The sequence below is a fragment of the Falco punctatus genome, assembly GCF_963210335.1.
Source record: "Falco punctatus genome assembly, chromosome: 5".
In the NCBI taxonomy this organism is placed as follows: Eukaryota; Metazoa; Chordata; class Aves; order Falconiformes; family Falconidae; genus Falco; species Falco punctatus.
This window is the reverse complement of record NC_137584.1, coordinates 76,714,457-76,737,391: the sequence shown is the minus strand read 5'-3', so window position 1 is coordinate 76,737,391 and position 22,935 is coordinate 76,714,457. Positions and strand designations below refer to the sequence as shown.

General features: G+C 41.4%; 2 protein-coding genes across 4 annotated transcripts in view; one reads left to right on the top strand and one right to left on the bottom strand.

Annotated features, from left to right (window-relative positions):
• The window catches only part of LOC308064975 (opsin-5-like), a 35,629-nt gene extending 26,103 nt beyond the window's left edge, over nt 1–9,526 (top strand). For both annotated transcript variants that reach the window (XM_080390336.1, XM_080390335.1), the window contains 3 exons: nt 1,655–1,948; nt 2,556–2,887; nt 3,764–9,526. In XM_080390336.1, the coding sequence (XP_080246462.1) occupies nt 1,655–1,948; nt 2,556–2,887; nt 3,764–4,111 (974 nt within the window). In that variant the 3' untranslated portion in view covers nt 4,112–9,526. The remainder of the gene's footprint in view (nt 1–1,654; nt 1,949–2,555; nt 2,888–3,763) is intronic.
• Nucleotides 9,527–9,757: 231 nt separating this feature from the next.
• The window catches only part of MMUT (methylmalonyl-CoA mutase), a 23,793-nt gene continuing 10,615 nt past the window's right edge, over nt 9,758–22,935 (bottom strand). For both annotated transcript variants that reach the window (XM_080390327.1, XM_080390326.1), the window contains 7 exons: nt 22,422–22,533; nt 20,991–21,106; nt 20,212–20,327; nt 14,207–14,338; nt 11,815–11,962; nt 11,536–11,703; nt 9,758–10,176 (listed from right to left, as the gene is read on the bottom strand). In XM_080390327.1, the coding sequence (XP_080246453.1) occupies nt 10,048–10,176; nt 11,536–11,703; nt 11,815–11,962; nt 14,207–14,338; nt 20,212–20,327; nt 20,991–21,106; nt 22,422–22,533 (921 nt within the window). In that variant the 3' untranslated portion in view covers nt 9,758–10,047. The remainder of the gene's footprint in view (nt 10,177–11,535; nt 11,704–11,814; nt 11,963–14,206; nt 14,339–20,211; nt 20,328–20,990; nt 21,107–22,421; nt 22,534–22,935) is intronic.

The following is a 22,935-nucleotide window of genomic DNA, read 5'->3' as shown; positions in this document are numbered from 1 at the left end:
GGAGAGTGCTCTTCCCACCAGGTTGCTGTCTGTCAGCAGGTGGTCCCACACCAAGCCACCGCAGGCATCTCTGTGCGAGCAGACACCCGCCTCTTGAGAGCTGAGGGGACTCTTCAGGCATATCCAGAGGTGCCAAGTGAATGTTGTCAGAAAGTGAATGAATGAGGGATGGGGTGTGTGTGTGTCTCAGATTTGTACCTCTGTTTCATTTAAGGCTTTCTCTTGACATCTCCTGCCTATTCTTGGATTTATGCCAATGTATTTATTCCGTTTTGTTGCATGTGCCTTGATTAATTCCCTCCGTGGGCACTTCATTATGTGGCATCTGTGAGCAAACGCAGCCTTTCTGCATTCACAGCGACAAGGGAACATGACAGAATGTTTTTTTCTGTTTTCCTATTTCACTTCTGACTTTTAGAGGACACCTTCTCAGGAAAACCTTTGATCAAAACGTAGCTCCAGCACAACGTTCACTTGAAAGAAAAGAGAAAATTAGTTGTTCGTCATATGTACTTTTGACACTGTTGTCATGAATGCTTTGAAGCCCTATGGCGTATCTGAATAATGTATGTCTGACAGGTCCTTTTGCAAAGCGATCTCCAGTCTGTTGCATGCCTCTGGCTAAACAGTTTCTGTGGTCTGTCTCACTGCACTCAGAGACCACCAGAACAGTGTGGGTGCCTGAACTGCGACACACGATGATTCTCATCCGCTTGACCAGTGAGGACCATGAGCTGCCCAGCCAGCACATGTTGACTATCGAGGCAGCTCAGAGCCGGGAGGCTTGTGCTGGGGCTCCAGTGGAAGGTGCACTGCAAAGAGGGAAGGCTTTGGGAAGTGGAGGGCACCATATGAGAGGAGGGAACCAGCAGGCAGGACAGCTGGAGTTCTTCAGTAGGAGGAAGAAGTGAGGATATTACCAGGGAAAAATGAAGGTGCATAGGTCCATTTTACTTGATGGTGTGTTGTGCAAGATACTGTAAGAGTGGAGCGAATGGATGTGAGCTATTCACATGAGGTAGGAGCCACAGGGGAATAAGTGGGGTATAGTGCATGGAGAGGGGTGTGTGACATGGAAGCGAAGAGTTATAGTGTGGTGATATGAAGGGGCAAGATATGGTCTGCTATTCATATGACAACATTTCCCCCAGTGGATAAGGCTGGTCAGCACTGCAGGAGGCTGTGAACAGAAATCTGAAGCACTCTTTGCTCTAGCAGCTCCATAGTGAAATACCTCCTGACTGGGAAATCCCTGTCTAGCAGGGAGGCAGGAACTGAAACCCAAGAGCTGGCTGAAGCAAAGCAGTGGATGCTGTGGTGAGGATGCTGAGCTGTGTAGCAGCTCTTAGAGATGCCATCTAGGTGGCATTTCCTATCTGCCACCCGAGAGAACAAGTTTCCTCACCATGAGCTGAAGAACATGGTTTCATAGCAGGGCATAGCAGATGCACACCGGTGTCTTTTAAAGCATCAGCACAGCAGTGTCTTGGCCTGGGAGGTGCTGAATTCTGGCTAGTCTCCCAGTCTGTCCTGTCTTCTAGACTTTAGTCTTAGGCTAACGACCATAATTTTTCACATCCTTTGTATAATCAATGGATTTCACAGGTGTGTTAACTATGTGATATTATTGTCTGTGCTGATTCTTCTCTTTCAGCCATCCTGACAATCCTTGGAAATTCAGCTGTCCTTGCTACAGCTGTGAAACGCTCTTCCCTCCTGAAGTCACCAGAGCTGCTTACAGTTAACTTGGCAGTAGCAGATATTGGAATGGCAATCAGCATGTATCCACTGGCCATTGCATCCGCCTGGAACCATGCTTGGCTGGGAGGAGATGCATCCTGCATATATTATGCTCTGATGGGTTTCCTTTTTGGTGTCTGCAGCATGATGACCCTATGTGCCATGGCTGTGATTCGATTCCTTGTTACCAATTCATCCAAATCTAACAGTAAGTAATTACATTTCTGGTAACCTTGTAGTGATGCATTTGGGCTATTGTGTTCCGAGAGATACTTTGTGGAACGTGGCATGGAGCATCAGTTCAGTAACTGTAGGAATAAGCCTCAAATTTTAGTCCAATATGAAGCCCTTATACTCCTAGAAGGATCTGCTTAAACTTCCTATTAAACAACGAGAATTCTCACTTCTCAGTAATACCAAGTGAAACCGCCTCAGAGTGGAGAGCCCAAATGCTTTGGTGGACTAGACTGTCTTGTCTTCCTATTTGTGTGCAAGCAGACATACTGGAATTTGAGAGGAAGGAGTATTCTCCTGGTGTTCCTGGCCTGGGAGCACAGTACATTCGAGATCAACTTGATCTTGTAAAGCTCCCTGACTTGGTAAACTTAAGATCAGCACTGAGGGCTGCACTCAGGTCTCACCCAATCCATGGACTCTCTTTGTTATGTTTCTCAAGAAGACCAAGGCTTAGGGAACCACAGCAGCAGCCCAGATATATCTATAGCCACCACTCTTCTGTTTGAGAAGAAGTTATAGCAAAAAAAAACGTGGCTGAGATGAGATCCATATATGCTTGCTCTGTCTCTTGCTTGCAGGTAACAAAATCACCAAGAACACTGTTCGCATCTTGATTACTTTCATCTGGCTCTACTCCTTGCTCTGGGCCATTCTGCCCTTGGTAGGCTGGGGCTACTATGGCCCTGAGCCATTTGGCATCTCTTGTACAATAGCCTGGAGCAAGTTCCACAACTCCTCCAATGGCTTTTCATTCATCCTGAGCATGTTCCTCCTGTGCACAGTCCTGCCTGCACTGACCATTGTTGCCTGTTACTTGGGAATCGCCTGGAAGGTTCATAAAGCATACCAAGAGATCCAGAATATTGACAGGATCCCTAATGCAGCTAAACTGGAGAAGAAGCTAACATTGGTGAGTTATCCCAGTGATAAGAAGAGTCTGCAGTAATCAGGAGCTTGCAGAGAACTGGCTCTATTCGTGCATGGCTTGTGATGACCCTTCATTGCTTTTGTCTAGTATTGGTGAAAGATGGAGATGTGGTTCCAGTCTCACCCATACCCTGCACCCCTCAGAGGAGCAGGGGGTTCCTGAAAACCTTGTCATGTCAGTAGCTTATAGCGATATAGTAAAATATTATCATTGCATATTATATGCTTATATTATGATCGATTATAATTGCATTGCATATTATACCAATAGCAATCTATCATAGCTACAATGCAGCTTTAACAATCTTTAGGCAGTTTGCATCCAAGACTTTCATGGAAATATAGATTTCCAGTCATGCCAGAACAGCTGTCGAATCCTTTCATGTTGTAGCTGGGTTGAGGTCTTGTTCTATCATCCCAGCTATTTTTAATCAACTGAGTGGCTACTCTGAGTGAGAGCTACACAGAAATTCTGTATGGAAACAGAGTTTTTTAACATAAAATTTTTCAAATAAGCACTTTTCTTGTGGAAAAGCAGAATTGACCCAAGTGTTCCAGAGGCCAGCCTATTGCTAGGCTGTACTGTCAGGCTGGGCTGTCTCCATGACCTTTTGAAGCCAGTGTCAGGGAAGATGAAAACAACAGCTGCATCATAAGAAACCCACAATGTAGATCTACTAGGTGGGAATAAAAGCATATATGCATTGCCTGGTGTTAGCTGTGCTCATGTCACAACATAGTAAGTGTACAGTTTCAGGTATTTCAGCTGGTTCAGGTGTGGTTTCATCTACACAGCACGCACCTAAGTATCAGATCCTGTCAGTGCAAGCTGAGGACTGAAGCCCTGTTTGCCTTTCAGATGGCCGTGCTCATCTCAGTCGGGTTCCTGAGCTCATGGACACCGTATGCAGCAGCCAGCTTCTGGTCCATATTTAACTCCAGCGGTTCCCTACAGCCCATTGTTACACTGCTGCCCTGTCTGTTTGCCAAATCGTCAACAGCGTATAACCCTTTTATTTACTACATCTTCAGCAAAACTTTCCGCTGTGAAATTAAACAATTGCAGCGTTGCTGTGGCTGGCGAGTTCATTTCTTCAGCACCGACAACTCTGCTGAAAATCCCGTGTCGATGATGTGGAGTGGGAGAGACAACGTACGTCTCTCTGCAGCTGCGAAGGTGGAGAACCAGGCTGCTGCAAGTCGCTGAAATGCAGCGATGGTTTCACGATGTAGGTCGAAACTTGGCCTCACTCGTGGGTCCAAATGTGTAGGCACGCAGCACATGGGGTTATCACTGCATATCTTATGTCAAATACAGAGGTTTAAGTATATATTTTTACGCAACTTTCAAATATTGTCTTTAAACAGAATAATAAAAAAACCACTATTTTTTCCCAAGAATTTCCACTTTAGAGGAAATAGATAGATCTATGTACTAAACATAAAAACATGTAAACTAAACTTATTTTCAGGGATACAGCTATAATTAAGAGAGGATTTATTATTTTAGGGGCTTTTTTTCATATACTTTTGACTTCTTAATGCAATCTACCTGCACATTCTTGGCTCTGTCAGTGAACCAGCCATCAGAGGAAACGGCAGGTTGCACACAAGGTGTTACCAAACAAATACAGCTGAGAGTGTAGCTTTCCAGTAAGGCAGACAGAAAACCATATGGGTAGCATGAAATATTCACTGCCAGCAAAAGACAATAAAGGGGCTGCTACCAAAATATCTTCGAGATCTGCAGTTCCTGGCTCCACTGGGGGTATAGTTCCAACTCCTCTAAACACAGGCTCAAAAGGGAGTCACGCAGCCTTAGTCTGAAGCGGTCAGTGGGAATGTGGCAGTCGGCGAATGATGCCTCCTGCGTATTACAAATAGTGCAATGAGAAGTGAAGGAATTGCTTAGCAAAAGGAACTGTGAACTTACGCTGTCGCTTGCTGAGGTGTAACGGCTCTTCCACCATGAAAGCTGTGGGAGCATTTGTTTTCTGGAGCACTCTGTCCAGCATGCCAAAAGACACCCCCAGGACAACCCGCCCGGCAGTAAGTAAGCCTGCAGATGTAGTCCCCGCTCTCCTCACTTCAGTGGCAGCTCCTGAGACACCGAGCTGCCCACGGGCTGGAGCACTGACAGCCGCAGCTGAGGACAGTTTACTGATTCACTTTAAGGCATACGTACTAACACCATCCTGCTAGCCAGCTTTAACCAAATTTATTTGGAGGTGGAAATGATAAGCCTCTACACTTTACATCTCTATCTCTGTGATTTTAAAGGACATAAACATGTATCTTTAGGGTTTCAGATGCTGTACAAGATATGGCTCGATAACCGCAGCAGTTCTTGCTTCCCCTGCTTGCTCAGCTGACCGCATCTATCTTGCATTAGCTTTGGCGAAGGCAAGAAGACTTAGATCACAGGCAGATTTGGCATAGATTTTCAAAACAATCTAAAACAATAGCAAACGGACTTTGAGTTCTTGAAAACTTCTACCATGCTCAAACCCTAATAATTAGTTTCATTTTATAAGGTATAGCTAAGGCCAAGAACAAGATTAGAAAACAGGCTTAAAAACTTCTGTGGCTATAAGAATTTCTGTTACTATGGAGTGAATTAAAAGAGAACAAACAAAATGAGACATGCGCTGTAACATACACAAAGGCAAAAAATAATCACTAAGTTGGGGGTTAGGAGACTTAGGAGCTTGTCTTCCCCAAACTCCTGCCACTGGCATGTCACCGACTCTCATAAATATTCCACTAGATTAAACTAGGTTTATTTGTAAAAAGTTGTGAAAAAATCCTAAATTAAGTTGGCCTCCGCAGATGCTCCATGAGGAATGAGACTGTGCTCAGTCTTCTCTCCCAAATGCAATGAGATGAAGCATCCTCTGGGAAAGTCACCTCTGACAGGAAAATGGGAAAAGGGACGAGGAATATGGGGAGCAGGAGAAAACACCAGTAACCAAGAGGGTAGCATATAAAAGCTGAAGGAAAATATATAGGGAGAAGAGGTGAGGCAGGGGAACGTTTTGCAAGCATGTATGTGGGGAGGGTGAGGACATGGCAAAGGGAAATGCAAAGGGGATGGTAATGTAAAACAAACGACAGGTCAGAGGAGCGGGTCACTGAGCGGAGAAAATATTACCATGCCAGAAAGGGACCTGTTATGCTCAATGTCAATTATCAGCATTTTTTTCATCTCTAAAAAGTAACCTGATAGGAAAACGGAACTGTCTTTTAACAGTTTTTGCTTTCACTTGTTCAGTTGCTTGATGTTTAAATAAACAGTAAAATATATATTCCCATCTGCTAATTGCAGATTTGTGAATGGAACAATGACAGACACATCAGTCATGTAATGTAACGTGAGCTTCCTCTGTGAAAAACTGAGGAGCAGAACAGGTCCACATCCACTTGTAAATGCTTGGAAAGTGTATGTAATATGAAAAATATGCCACTCTACAATACAGGCGAAATCTCTGTAAAACCAAAAGATCTGTATATTGTTACTGTCTCGGTATAATGCTTTAGTAGCCTGATTTATTATCTGTTTATGTACTTCCTCTTTAAAAATCAAAGTCCAGGTGTTTGCCTTTACCAAATATGGCTCAAATTTCTTTTTCGTTTTTCAGACTCGCTGAGAAGCAAATCAAAACTTCCCCAGGACAAACTGAATTGTAGATGTTTTATATCATATACAGAAAATTTGAAAAGCAGGGCTGCCCTTGACCAAAGAACTAGGAAAGCAAATATAGCATTAACGTCACGGGACTAGTTATTTTTCCTTAAGTTTTGTGAAGTTAATTTATGGTCAAATTATAGCTCTAATTTAATGGTATTTCCTACCGAGCCCCGGACTGTGCTGTCAACTGAGCGATCTTCTAAGACACCGAAGCAGAATGCAAGCACTTACCTCAGAAATGAATCTGGGCATCTTACATCTGGGCAATCACCAGCGCAGCCATCCAAATACAAACCCGTATTTAAGGTAAAAACTCCAACAGCGTCTGACCCACTCACACACTAGGAGTTACCTCCCAAACCGTGGGTTTACAGAGCAGACATCCACATCTGAGTGAGCCACCTCCAGCTCCTTTCTGGCCATTGAGGATAAACAGAGCTCCCTACTCAGATGATGACATGCAAAGTTTGATTTGCATTAAAATAAATTGCAATTCAGTGCCTTGCTTTGAAAAACCTTCTAGGCAGTCCCTGCCTAGGCATAAGAATACAGAACTAGACCACTTCTGTTAAAAGTCAGTTTTCCCATCTGTAACATTACATGTGACTCACTTCAGAACAAAGATCAATTATTTCAGCAGTTATTTCTAGCAGTTAGAGCATAAGGTTAGCACTGCAGACTTGTGTTCCACCCCATTGCTTCACCAGTGATACTGCACAGTTCTGGGGAAAAGACTTAAAACTCTGCCTTGTGTTCTTCTCTTACCCATGCAATAGAGACAGTCTTGCTGCTCATCACTGTAAAGCACCAACTGTTTGATGAACAGCTTAACCCAAGTGCAAAAGCACCAGTCCTGAGGGCTGGGGATTCACGAAGAATGAAAACCAGACTGCGACCCTCGTACAGAAATTTCCCCTCTCTAGGATCTGACTACTGTGCTCAGGAGGTTACTTTACAATTGAAAATCAAACGGAATGGCTTGTTTCGCAGTTTGGGCACCGGCATGGGCCTTGGTGCTACCCTCAAGTTCTTAAAAGTCCTTTATCAAGGCTTCTTTCATGAAAGACAATGCACCGCAGCAAGTGAAATTCGTACCATACGTGTAAATTCATATCTCCACAACTTCAGACCTTTGTCCTATCTTTATTCCTTGCATCTTTGCAAAACTTCCTTACAGATAAAAAATGTATCTCCCATTTTGGAACTTCTGAAGGGAAATTACTTAGTCATGCAGTAACCTGCTGCTACCTTGCTTATTCCTATGGGAAGGATCTGGGTGCCTAGTCCCAGAGTTTATATATAGTTATCATTTTGTCCTGGAATATGCCAAAAATACTCAAACCAAAATGTTTCAGTATATTTGCAGAGTATCAAATTGATTTTTGCACTAACCCAAATTCTCACTAGCCTGAAGAGCAGTGCAGTTTTAAAGCAGCCGGGTTGATGAGGAGCATGTGCAGCATCTGAGATTTTAGATGGCAACCATTCACCGTTACCAATGAGGGCTGACAACCTGACATCAACTTGTCAGCAAGCACTACGCTCACTGCTGAGCTGCTCCAGCAGCGGGGAACATATGGGAAAAGCACATTCCATCTTAGCTTGTCGTCCCATAAGGAATCGCTACCTAGGCAGTGAACCGACGACTCGCTGGAAGGGAAGTCTGTTCACTTGGATACTTTTCCTTAAAGGGCCTAATGCAAACACTGTGCGCTGGGTGGGAACACCATTCTTTCCCCAGACCCACCGTTTTGTTTACCAACCTTGACATGACAGAGAATTAATGTATGTCAGTCAGTACTAGTCTGGAGATGTAAAGGGCCACCCTTCGTGCATTAAAGGCCTGGAGTGATTCCAACTGAAGTTTGCAGGAATTTTTTTATTGAATTCAAAGGGACAAGATGCAGATTTTAAAGATTGTGAGAGGTTTTTTTTTTTTTTTAAAAGAGGAATCTGTAAGGCAAACACAGGTAGATGACATATTATCAAAGAGCTGAGAAACCATAGACAGAAAGAAATTAATGAAATTACTGTCATTACAAAGTATAGAGGTCACAGACACTTTGAGTATGTCATTTCTCCAGTTGGCAGGCAAGACGGATTCTGAAAAGACATAAAGGGAGTATTTTAATTGTCACTTCCTGTATATTCTGGTTTGAACCATACCAATCTTTCTTGGAGGGAATCAGATACTTATAAATAGTTGAGGATAAACTCCCAAGAAGTTTTCAAGGCAAAGATTTGGTTTGGGATCAATACTTTAAACCTTAATTATAAAGAGAGAGAAGAAAACAGCAAGTCACTTCACCTCCTTGTTTCTGAGCAGCGTGAGACTACAGGCATGCGCCCCATCAAACAAGCTTATTTTAAGTAAAGCTCTCATCAGTGGCACTCTTTGACGAGAGGATACAGCGCTATTAATTGGATCTGCAATTTCCAGCCAACTGCAGAAAATCTCATTTTGAATCAAGTATGACGGTGCTGAGCACCTCAGAAGCATGCTACAGCCTCGTCTACCATAAGGCAGATACAAGCATTACCCCTGGGAGGCTGCAGTCTCGATTTATGATGGGATTCAATGAGCAACAAGGCAAAATGAAGTGGGGATAGGGCCATAATGCCAGAGACCGCCCCTCAAAAGACCCCCACGCCCCATTTGCCTTTTATGGATTCCACAAAGGACTTTTCAAGTGTATAAATCAAATTCCTTCTGGAGGGGAGACAAAACCAGTGAGAATTTATGATCAATTTACCTGAAGAAAGTTCAGCTGCTAAACAGGCAGGGATAGCAAGAACAATACTGGACAAAACTAAAGAACTAAGTAAGGGAGAAGGAGCACTGGAATGAACATTTGAGAACCAGTGAAGTATCTGGGAAGGGCAGTGATGTAGAGAGAGTGGAGGGGCTGCTCCTGTATGGGTTACTGCCAGATACAGGATTTGTATCTTATTAAAAAACCCATAAACTTTGAAAAAATATGGTTTGTCTACTTATACGTTTCTAAACAGAGTTAAGTCAAATTAATGTTACCATCAAAGTGCTGCTGGATTCAATCACATCTCTGCTGAACTTTAGTGATTTTGCCTAAACACTTTTAGGTCTACGGTGCCTGCCAAAAAATTCCAAAGAAGCTCTCTGCATGCAAAAGAGATCAATCAAAGAGCTGGAACAAATACTTTATTTATCAGTATATCTGGAAAAAAGATCCAAACCCACCTACTGAATTCCCTTAATACCCTGAAGTCATAGTTCTAGAGGTAAAATCTTCTTCTGGGTAAATACATAAATAATCCTCAAATAGAACAAGCAGAGAATTTACAACTTTCTTAGAAAGCACAAAACACCAGGCTACAGGGCAGTGGAACCAAAGGGAAGTGGCTGGCCATCCCTTGCTGATGATTACATTCTGTAAGCGGTTAGGGTAAGGCTGGTTGCATCGTGTGACACTTCAGTGTTACATAGATTGCTGCCTCTTCTCCAAGCACTTCTCAATATCATCCAACACCTGGACAGCTGCTTTTGGAATACGAGTCCCTGGACCAAACACATTGGTAACGCCAGCTTCATACAGGAAGTCATAATCCTGTTCAGGAAGAAATATAAGAGATACAGTTAATAGTGCAACAGACAATTGATAATTGATTTATAATTGGTGTGTGCTCTGTCCTGACAACGTATATGCTGGGCCTGACAAAGTATATGCAACAAGTCCCAGGGAGAGGCACCACAGCATTAAGGGAAATGGGAAAAATACAGTAGTTGGGAGTTAAAAAAGAAATACTACAAAAACATCCACAGGAAAGGTTTTATTAGTTTAGAATCAGACTAATATCAGATCCTCGGAAAATACTAAAAAGTCAACTGGATGTGACCCTGAATAACCTAATCTAAATTTGATCTAACTTCTAATTTTGAAAAGACCGCTTTACACAAGGGATTGGACCAGGTGACTACCAGTGGTCTCCTGCAATCAAAGTTACTCTAATTTCATGACTGTCCTGAAATTTCAAAAAGACCAAGGAAGCAGTTACATATTCTCTCTTACTTCTACATAGGATGTATTGCACCTGTCTTAACCACAGGTTAGCAACATCTCATTGAGAGATACTGGACAGAACACAATTTGTCTCCTAGAAAAATACTATGAGTTTTGTTTGTTGAATTTAAAAGTCTGTCATTCCTTAACTCTTACTTAATTGGCTAGAAAAGGAAGAAGTCTGGGAAAAGGGAATAACAGGAGATTTGTACACAAAATCAGTTTGGATCTCTCTAGGCAGAAGATGACCCTAGAGGTGATACAGCCAGGCAAACTGTGGATGGATGAGGGATGAGCTAAGTAAAATTTTAAGACAAAAGCACAGATCTGGAAGGATTCTTTTTGCACTTCCTGCAAGGGAATCCAACAAACTGTCCAACGGTTTAGGAGAAAGCAGAGGGAATGAGAGGCAGCACTGAGGCCTGATGGTGGGAAACATGACGAGAGCATAAACAGGGAATGATATGTGTAGCCTATAGGTGATCTGACCTGCCATCTGTCTTCGTCACTAGCTGCGGCTCCTCCAAACTGTTGCCATAAGTCATAAAGCCTCTTGAGACAGGAGCTAGCCTTTATCAGTGACATGCAAGGTACTGATTATCGGAAACCACAGAGTGCAAAGAACGTTTCCATGGGGCTAATCTTTTCACAACACAACTTAATATTTATTCCATCCAACAAACGCTGTAAGTTAAACCAGGACACAGTGTATAGAAAAGCAGACCAATGAGACCTGACAGCACCCTGCAACCACACAGATCTGTGCTGACCCTGGTGATGGTACACAGCAGCCTTCAGCACTGTAAATCCCCTCTGACATTAACAGAATATAGGAAATTGCTAAAACCAGCACAGACAGAAATAAAGGAGTCTCTTGGTCTTGACAGGAAGGATGTTGACCTGTACCTGAGGTGGGATGACACCTCCACATATGACAAGAATGTCTGGCCGGCCAAGGGCATTGAGTTCCTTGATGAGTTCAGGCACAAGAGTTTTATGACCTGCTGCAAGCGTGCTCACACCAACACAGTGCACATCTGCATCAACCGCCTGCTGGGCCACTTCTCGAGGTGTCTACAAGGAAAGAGGATTACGTGACACAGAAGAGCCCCAGCCTGCTTGCTGAACAAGAGAGGGAGAATTGCTGCATTTGAAATACATTGGACACCGCTCAGTCAGTCATACCTGGAAGAGGGGACCTATGTCCACATCAAAGCCAATGTCTGCAAATCCTGTAGCAATAACTTTAGCTCCTCTGTCATGGCCATCTTGACCCATTTTTGCAACAAGTATACGAGGCCTGCGCCCCTCACAATCCATGAACTTGTTAACTCTGATGGAAAACACATATTGTATCGTTGTAAGTCACTGAGAATCATTACAAGTATTTCCACAAATAAAAAAAGCACCAGCTGCAACTGTAGCATAATTTCTATACATCAAATGAAAAGATCTAAGTCATGATTTGTCTACATAGTCTGCATACAATGTTAATATTCATGTTATATGATTACTAACTGATTTCTTGTATTTACTCAGCAATATAATGTTCTTTTTTAAAGAAAATCACACCACTACTTACCTGCTTTTTAATGGACAAAATACTGAATTCTCTGAGAGATTAATGAGCCGAATTACAACTAACAATTTTTAGATTTTAAGAACAATTATAAGCACTTACTTCAGAAGTACTTGCATGCCACACAGGCTACAGAGGTCGATCCTAGACATCATACTGCGCATCACAATTCAATTGGGCACAAGTCTGTCCAGAAAAAACTACCATATCCCCCGTTCTATGCACTCGTCCCAGTGCTTCCCTTTTTCTGCTTAGTGGCAGTTCATATTTCTGTTGTATTAATGTCACTGTGTAACCACAGCCTCAGATGGTAATCTCTCATCTGACTGTTCATTATCCACATACTGCCAGTATGTCTTTGAGTGGGACACTAAGACTACCACTTCTCAGGAATGAAAGGGGTTGTTTTGTTTTGTTCTGTTTTTTTAAAATATTGCACTGTTCTGAGCGTTCTGTTAACGATGGAGTTGTATGGATTTGGTGCGCCTTGAAACCATATGCTGACCTGCCTGGGATGATCACTGCATGAATCCAGCAGCTTAGTTTGGGGAAAAGAGTGACTCTAGATAAAGTGTCTATCAGCACAGATTTGAACAGCCTCGGGAGATGATTCCAGGACACAAATATGCATCATGTAAGAGGGTAAAAGTAAGAACTCAGGCAGCTTAAAAAAGAATTATGTGAAGACAGCCTGAAGGAGCAGACAGACAAAGCTTCTGCTTGAGGATGCACAGGAGTTGGGCCTGCCTTCTCTATTCCCAAGGACTGTTGAGAATATCAGTGAAGTAGGTATCTGAATTGATTTGTGGTATCTTTAAATCCTTCTCTCTGTTTTGTGTTCTGTTTCCATATTCTTGTTTTCTTACTTCCCCTGCCACAGACTCCCTCCCAAAAAGAACAGCTCTAGGTGCTCCGAGCCTGCCAGGCTAAGACCACCTGAGTCACTGCAGTTCAGGGCTTGGCTTACTGTGGGGCAAGTGTGAAATCACACTTCTGAAGGCCTGTGCAAAGGTGACATATAGTAAATCCAGTTTTGTTACCATATTTATGTCCAAGGTCGTATGTACCAGTTAGTAAAGGCATGTATGTAAAAAAGGGAGCTACACCTCAATTCACAAGGAATCAGTTCTGTTTCATGTAAATGCATAATTACAAATACTTAAATTTAAAATAAATATTTTAAATAAAAAAAACATGGTGACATCCCCCAGCACAACTACTTTCAGGTCAAGCTAAACACCACTGTGAAGCCATCAAGTAATTCCCTTTCAAGAGAGCTTGTAACTCTTTAATGTGTAAGTCCCAACACAGCAGGGACTTTCGAGCATCAATTCATATTACATCACCACCCACTGCACCAATTCAGTCTCTTTACCCAAGAGGACAGCAGCAAAGGCAGAAGCTGACAAAAGGCACAAACAGGCAAATGTTTTCACACATACTACCACTTTCTGATGTTTTCTCCCTCGTGATATAAGTAAGACCCATAGACTAGAAGCTATATGTGGTTATCTGTACAGATTTTAGCCTTACAATTTTAGGAACAGTAAGAGTGAAGTTGCTGGAACAACTTATGGGCAGATCAAACCTGGGTTTTGTAACTATAAACTGCTGGCATTATTTCAGAGATTACTATTACAGAGTCTTCAAAAGAAGCAATCCAATGTATGCAGGTTTCAGGCAATGTTTCTCAGCTTCTTAATCCTATGGCTACATAGCCTATTTGAATAAAATCCTCAAATCATATCAACACCTCAGTGGATCTTGTTTGCAAGCAAATACAAGTTCAGTTAAGTTTTGACTACTCTCTTGCTGCTCTTATTTCTTCTCATTCTGCTTCCTTGCTTACAGGCATGAGAGTGCCTGTGCAGGTCATTGTTTTGTTCTGGGGATGTCGTTCAGGTTTTGGAGATGCTTTTTCAGGGCACAGCGAGTAGCACGTGAATCTCATGGATAAAATGTAAGACTGTGTTTGGCTACCTGGGAAGCTATTCTCACCTATTGATAGCATGTAGAATTTCATCACTCTCTCCAAACTCCTGGCGATAAGCTCCGCTCACCATTCGGTCACTGGCTTTATGCTCCCCAAACACCTTCTTCATTGCATCTGTTATTTCTCCAACAGTGCACCTAAGAAACAGGAACAAAGCAGGAGGCTCATATGAAAACAGAATACAGGAACCACTGGCAGTGGCCCAACTATTTGCCTTGCTGCAGGACAAATTCATTTACACTCATTTCCCCTTTGGTGCTACAACTCTGAACATCTGACTCACTGTACTGTCATCCACTACTAGAACATGCAAGAGTATTTTTAACAAAATACTTCTTGCTGATGTGAGAAGTGATTTTACAAGTGACAAGCCAATGGGGACCACTGAACGGCAAAATATTTCAGGAAATGAAATCAAATTTTCTCAACTGGGATTTTTTTGGGGCTCAGACTGCAAGATCTTGCATTTGGACTCATATTAAAATGCAGAATAAATCAAGAGGGGGAAAAAAAGGAAGAATACAGAGAAAAGACTGAAGCCTAACTTTTTAACTGGAATTTGTTTGCCTTTCCCTTGATGTTCATATTTTAGTGTTTATTCTTCTTCTCCTCTGCTCCTGACATAGCTCCTTTATTGACTGAGATGCAGAAGAAACTGCAAAATCCATTTACATGCAAGTTACAAGCTTTGTTGGCTACTGGAGACGCTGTGCATGTTCAAAATAATACACATTTTACTGCTGTAGCACAAGGGCTAGAAGCAAACTAGGCTGTGCTGCCTTCTTATACAAACATCAGAAGTAACCGCTTCTGTTCAAAAGCATTTGAAAATTTCACGTTTCATGGAGCCCACCTTTCTGTGTAAAATCTATAATGTAGATTGTACCAAAAAACCCAATGCTGTTCTCTAATTACAGCTGAGCCCACAACCACATACCTGATGAAAGGAACCTACTTAGAAGGGAAACCCAACTCATCTGTGGAGAAAGCAGTTCAGCAACTCCATCACAGCAAGCTTCTTACTTCTGATATGAAATTAACTGGGATTTGGTACTGTGTAATGATTTTGAAGGTATGCTACTGAGCTCTTGATGAAATCTTTGATCAAAAATATTTTGATTAAAATAGTTTATACTTGAATAGGAAAAGACTAAAGGATTTGTGTATATTAAGAAACAAATATAACTTGCTGCAAACTTTGTCAAAGAAAAAAGTAAAATGCTACTCTTAAAAACACTTTAGAAGTATGCTCATAAATACAGAGACCAAACCCCACCCATTCAGCTACTGCTAAGCACATTTCAAACCCCTGGAATTCACATTTTCTCCTGCCATATTGCATTTATGCTCAAAGGATGTTTGGGCAAGATGCAACTTCTTTCTCCACTCCATGGGCAGATGAGTTATACTCAGTTTTCTTTCTGCTGTCTGCAGTTTCAGTAGCTATTATCTGATTCCTACCTCAAGCAACCTGCCATGTATCCAATGTAACAGCAGATGGATTTCCGCTGTATTAATTGATTTCATCAATACATTGCAAAGAGAGATTTTACTTCCTCTGACTCCCTAGCCAATCTGCCCTTTTGCTAGCTGATGCTTTTTATACTCAGCAAACTCAGCCATGGTTATAATTTGTAACTATGTTAACGTAAAATGGTAGAAATCCTATCTTGAGCATCAAGGTCTGTGCAACGCGTAGGCCTGAAGCCGGCCTCTTATTTCTAGGTATCACTCTTCACAGCTGGCCTGCTTTGTCTAGAAGCCAGTATCACACTGGAACACACATTACCAAGGCCTGGAAAGACAGGACAAGGGGCAATGGTTTTAAACTAAAAGAGGGTATATTTAGATTAGATGGTCCCCTCCAACACAAACCATTCTGCAGTTCTGTAATTTTTAACTTGCATCATTGACACAGTCTTGGCCACTTTTTGTCATCTCCCTGCCCCCAGCTCTCTGGAACTTTAAAAGTTAAGTTCTCTGCTTTTATCCATTTTCTTCTTCAGTGCACTGAAGAGTTCATATCTGGATTTATGAGGATCACAGTCTAGGAAAGCAGCTAACGCAAAGTAATACCAAATTTATAATATCTGTACGGCTATGTGTGAATGTGACTTAGTCTTGGTACTCTCTTTGAACTTATTTATTAACAGTGATTTTAAAAAGCATTAGTTACAAAGCAGCCTGTCCATGATTGCCTCAGAACCCAATGACATTGCTATACAATGCAATATGCTTCATTTTTATAGCACCTGTAGGATCTCAGAAAGCTTACCAAGCACTACTGGAGTTCCAATAGTTCTCAGACCTTACTCTCTTGTATCATCAGGTTTTGTTTTTCAGGACATTTAAATTATCTTATTAATATTACTGCTCTCTGATATTAATAACAAAAAATTTAAAAGTAAACTGCATAAGTGCTAGATTAAGTGACTTCCCCAAGGTGAAAAAGCAAGTTTGCAGCAGACTTAAAAATACTGTCTGTAAATACTGACTCCCTCCTAGAGTGCTAGACATCACAGATTGCAGCCTGATAGAGATACATCCCCTGCATAAACACTGACAACTCACTCCTGTGTAAACACTGGCAGTTTGGTGAGGGCTTACAGTGGCATAATGCATCTTTTCTTCTAGAGAAAACTGTAAGCTTAGATAAATCTTACTCCTTCTCTTTTGCAAAAGCAGCATGTTAGTATAACCTCAGTATTAAAGCAGAGCACGTGTAGATATAGCTATGTTCCTACTATGTAGAAGTGTTAATGAAAGTTTCATGTAACAAGTGAAAAATAAATGGTTTGGACCATCCGTTTAATTGAATTATAATCTGGTGACTGGGATGAATTTTTTTGTGTGTACTGCATGAAAGATGAAATACTGTTCTTTCTTCTGTAAATACTGCTTCTGAAATCCTTGCAGAGTATTTTGAAAATTCCACCCCAAGTCTCTGCAACCCTTTAAATCTAAAGTTCCTAAGTAAGAATAGGAGTTTTGATTTCAAAGTACTCATGAATGCTAGAACAGAACAGAACATTTTCAATTGGAAGGAACCTGCAACAATCATCTGCTCCAACTGCCTGACCACTTTAGGGCTGACCAAAACTTAAAGCATGTTGTTAAGGGCCTTGTCCAAATGTCTCTTAAACACTGACAGACTTGGGGCATTGACCACCTCAGTAGGGAGCCTGTTCCAGTGTTCCATCACCCTCTTTGTAAAGAAATGCTTCCTAATATCCAGTTTAAACCTTCCCCGGTGCAGGTCTGAACCATTCCCATGTGTCCTATCACTAGAAATCAAGAAGAGCTCAGCACCTCCCTCTCCACATCCCCTCCTCAGGAAGCTGTACAGAGCAATGAGGTTGCCCTCAGCCTCCTCTTCTCCAAACTAAACAAGCCCAAAGTCCTCAGCCGCTCCTCACAGGACATTCCTTTCACCAGTTTTATTGCCCTCCTCTGGATGCATTCAAGAACCTTCACATCCTTCTTAAATTGCAGGGCCCAGAACTGCACGCAGTATGCAAGGTGATGCTGCACCAGTGCTGTGCAGAACGGGATAATCCCCTCTTTGGAGCAGCTGGTGATGGTGTTTGATGCACCCCAGGGTGCGGTTTGCCCTCTTGGCCCCCAGGACACACTGCTGGCTCCTACTGAGCCTCCTCTCGACCAGCACCCCCAGGTCCCTTTCTGCAGGGCTGCTCTCCAGCTACGCTTTCACAGCACCCTTTGCTTACAATTTTGTAAATGTAATTTACAACCTAATCTGTGGTTTTAAGTAAACTTAAAACTTTGAAGTGGAGACTAAAAGATAGCTACAATTCTCTGTTTTATCAGTCCATAGCCCTTACAAAGCATCTGGTGGCAAAGGCAGTATGTTTGTATGCAAACTGTGGTCTGCATCTTCTGAACTTCTGCACCGCTCAGAATTACTGCCGCCTAACTGCTACATCAGAGCTCCCAGGTGCTCAGATTCCCCGTGCTTCCTCAACAGTAGGTTATTTCCAAACAAGAGAAACTTGGTTCTTGGCTAAGCTTTTGGGCAATTCAACAAGGTCAATGGGATGAAAGACAACCACAGCTGTGCCAGCCAGAGAGGATGTTGTTCCTTTCAGTGTGTCTGATCAGGCACAGGATCTATCCCCTTGAGCAATTTGTGCTGTGACTCTCTCCCAGTGGTTCACAACCAGCTGTAGAACCTATGCTGCACAAATACAAGTTTGAAGAAAGACATTCAATGACCACAATGTGCCTGTTAGGACTGTCACCTTCTGTCTGTTCAGTCTCAACGCTACTGCTGATGCACCTCTGCATTTCACCACTAATAAGAAGCAGCAGTGTGTAATCAGGTGACAAAGCACCATGAGGACACAGACTGGGCAGACAAAGAAGCAGTGCTAAACGCTACATTGCACTTGTGCCTTCCTTTTCTATTACCAATAGCTGGCACAGCAGGAACTGCAAGTCTAGAGAGGAACAGAAAAACAGCACCACAGGTGAGGTAGATGAGAAAGAACTTAGCATAATCTTCTCACAGCCCTAACTACACCCATTTTCCTGTAATGTGTCTTCTCATGAGACGTGAGGTACAGAAGGGAGGCAGTACTGCTCCCATTCCCTGTCACCTTTGGCCTGCCTTATTGTTACTTCAGTTACAAGAATAAATCTCCACATGTAGTCCATGGAGTCTTTTCCATAGTTCAACGCTGAAAATTCTGTGCTACTCCTTTTATTTCAATTGGATTACATTACTTGTCTTCCTGACTAAACCCCATCATTTTCCATTCAGCAGGAGACAGGCATCTGTCACCAACATGCTGGTGATACTGGCCTACTTGTCTACTACTGGTGAGGATGAACGTGCTTACTGGAAAAGCTTTTCCCATGTTGCCCCTAACAGAAGGTCTGCCCATAAATGTTTGCAAAGCTCATAATCCTCCTTCAAACACTCTGTATCAGGTGCCATGACAACTACTTTCTGTGATCATGTCCCACGTACAGGTTTGGGGCAAAGGTAAGTTCTGTGTTTGCCACTTAGGAAGTGGATCTGCAGTCCATTAATGCTTTTACAAATAATAAAAACAAGGTCACCAAGGAGAGAAACTAGCAGTTAGCTGGTCGGTTTTGGCACAGAAGACATGAATCCCTGGTAAATCCAACACTACCCTCCTGTGACCTTTACAGTTCAAAGACAGGTGTAGACATGCTGCTGGAGAATAGTGACAAGTTCTTTGTGGAGAAAATTTATTCAAAATACAGCTGTTAAGTGTTCAAGGAAAGGGAAAAAAGGAATTTGAGACATAACACTAAAAATAGAAGAGCACCCCTACAAGGAGTGAATTTGGTTTGCTCATTTTGAGGGCATTTATTAATTAAGGAACAGACACATAGGATCTATTCTAAAGACCGACACTTACTTTGAAGTGGGAATGAAAACAGTCTTAAAAGCACCTTAGGTGAAAAAAGTAAATATTCCACTGGACTCTAAAGGATGCCTCACTGCTCTACTCAAGAGCATCTTTTACATCTTCGCCTGACTAACCAAACTTATTTCTCCTTCAATCAAAAAATGTTTTCACACCAATCTGTGGTGCAAGGAAGGATGAAGCAACAGACCATGATAAGACTGTGAATATCCATTTTCACATTTCAGATATTTCTAAAGCTCCCTGACCTATGAAACAGCAGGGTGACAGAGAAACCTAGTTACATCCTGAAACTCGTAAGAATCCAACTTGTAAACAACAAAATGTGTACGAACAACAATTTCATATGAAATTCCTTGTATCTGTATTGTTCTTTGTGAGAAATTAAAGCATAGCCTTAAAAGACTGTAAAATGTAATAGTCTATCTTACAATGTCGAGCTTCAGCCATCTTTTACTTCCACTTCTGAGGACAAAACACAAAGCATCTCAAGATGCCAACCTCACTGACACCATACCCAAGAACAGTTAAAAGGTGAAAATAAACCATCGATTTTTAAGCAGCAGTTAGGCATTCACCCTCACCCCCAATACCTTGAACGTGCTGCTTCCACTGCAAGTGTGAGCAAATTGCCTTCCCCAGTAGCAGCACACTGTGTTAGAGCAGCAAGACATTGCTGGGCTGCTGCTTGATCTCTACTAGCCTTCACCTAAAGTGGAGGAGAAAAATATTAACACAAACTACAAAGTGAACTGGGAAGTCAAGTGCATAACATTTTCTGATTTCAAATACTAATTCTAGAGGCAAGGAATTGTCAATGGTCAATATAGGCTATATATTTCCACAAGATTAGAAGTAAAAAGGCGTTTTGGACCTTAAAACATGTGTATAAGTCCATAAAATAACTCTAAAACTGTTTTATCTACGTTTTTACTAATTATGAAAGTAGACGTTGATTTCTGGTTCCACAATCCTGCTCCTTAACCACACTTGACAAGCTGCATGGAATAGTCTGAGTGATTAAGTAATGTTACATAATTTTAGAGCAAAACATCACATAGCTATTTGCTATCTTATTTTCAGACAAGGTAAAGCTCTCAATATTGAAAGGCTAGACATATATTCATGAGACTATCTGAAATACAATGATTAAAACTAAATGAACGTAACAAAAGCATTTTTGTTTGGGTTCTAATACTGTTTCCTGGGATTTTCCATCAGCCTCCATTGAAGCTCAACAGAAAACTATCTTCTCCACTGAAGATGAGAGTGGATTCTCAGAAATGTGAGGGTCAACTTTCTGGCAAGCTACTTTTACTCAAGTTCTACCTGCAATTACAAGAACTTTCATTTTTAAGAAGGTAGTTCCCACCTTATTAATCTTCTCGATCTGCTTGCTACGAACTGAAGTATTATCAATAGCCAGAACTTCCACTGTCTCCTCTTTTTCTAGCTGATGCTTGTTTACTCCAACAATTACTTCAGACCCTATTTCCAGCAGAAACACCAGAAACTCAGAATACATTTGCAAACTACTGTGAAAAGACACAATATTAACAGGACAAGAAATTTTTTGAGCATTATAATGCAGTGCTTTGCTTTATGACTAAAAAAATTTCAAATACTTAAAATTTGTTGTTATAGGAAAGACTTCAGTCTGTATTTTCCATATTGCACGATGAGATGACCAGATGCATGAACATTCAACTCAGTGAATAATGAGCCAGAAAAAAGATTTTGAATAGAATGATATTTATCTTACAAACTGATTTAATAATGATCACTAATATACATTAGCTATTTTTCTCTTTTTAAGCTTACAAAACTGAATCTTACAGAATTAAGCAGAAGTGCTGGTCTCCTGCACTGCTCTGCTTTTACTTTCCTGATTTAGCACATAAATAAGAAAGTGAAGCTCCTACCTAAAACTACTCTATGTGAATAAAAATTAATTTATCATGTCAGAAAACTGTATTTTAGCTTTCAGCCAGCATGGACTAAACAACCATTTTTATTTGCAGTGCCTAATAACATTACTACACTCTTCAAAGCAACATGAAGTAATTTACCTTGGGACAGAAAATACAGAACTTTATTGATTATGCCTTATTGATCTTAATTAAAGACCTGCTTCAAATTTATTCTCCAAACAAACAAATCCATATAATTTCTTTCATGTTTGAGTTATCCCTAGTTTCCCTAGTCCCAGTGGTGGACTACTACTGGAACGCAGACTACAAAAAGCAGAATAGAGCTATAAGCACCCATGTATACATATCTTCACATATACCTACTGTATGTCTACCTATACTTATACATATATATCACAAAGAAAGAGCTGCATCATCCTCTAATCTGAGTTGACTGCATTTTTTCTAGTCTTCAGCAAAAACAGGCAGTTCTGAAATAACACCAGGAATTTGGCCAGATACATTCAACATCACCATCTGCTGGTCGTCATGCTTGTAAATTCAGGAACTGCAGTTTAAAGATATGATCACAAATTAAGCAATTAACTACTGAAGGCCCCAAATACTCCTTCAAAATTGTGTTTCTAGTGCTTTGTCTAATCTAGACTTAAAATATGCCAAGCAAGACTGTTTTCATACTGGTCCTGTATTTCATATGCACTGATATCTCTTCTCAGAAGCTTTCACTGACAGAAAACTAATACCACTTTATCACTCTCAATCTGCTACTCCTAAACTAAGAAGAAAAGAAACAAGGAAAATGTGTATAAGAACCCTTTATACAAAGGTATTCTACCAGCAGTTTTCCCTTCTTTCATCTCCCTGCTCCCTACCAGAGTCAATCCTGGCTTGTCTTCGGGCTGCACACTCTTCAATACGAAGTTTGGGAATCCCCTCAGCAACAGCTTTGGCCATTCCACCCATGTCTTCGATCTCCTCAATAAGCTGAGAAATGAAAAGGATTGAGAAAGTAAGTAGTAGCAAGGTTCACAAAACGAGCTTTGCATTTGTACCACCATCCTAATTTTTATTATACCTATATACACAGCCCTGTGCTCTGAAAGTGTCTTCCTATCTCTATGTCTCTGACTACAGGTTTTGATATAAATTAAAGGACATCTCAAACAAAAGAGCATTTTTATTACCAAAATTCCATAAATTCACTAACAGGACACAGCATATTGTTCAATCATAACACACATGGCTGAAAAGGCTTAGAATTTGAGATCTTGACTCTGCATGGACTTCTGCCTGCCAAGCAGCCCTTATGGTTACATGTATCCAAACACATATAAACTGAAAAAAACCCAGGGTCAGTTCTCTGATCCTGAAGACAAGCGGCATGGC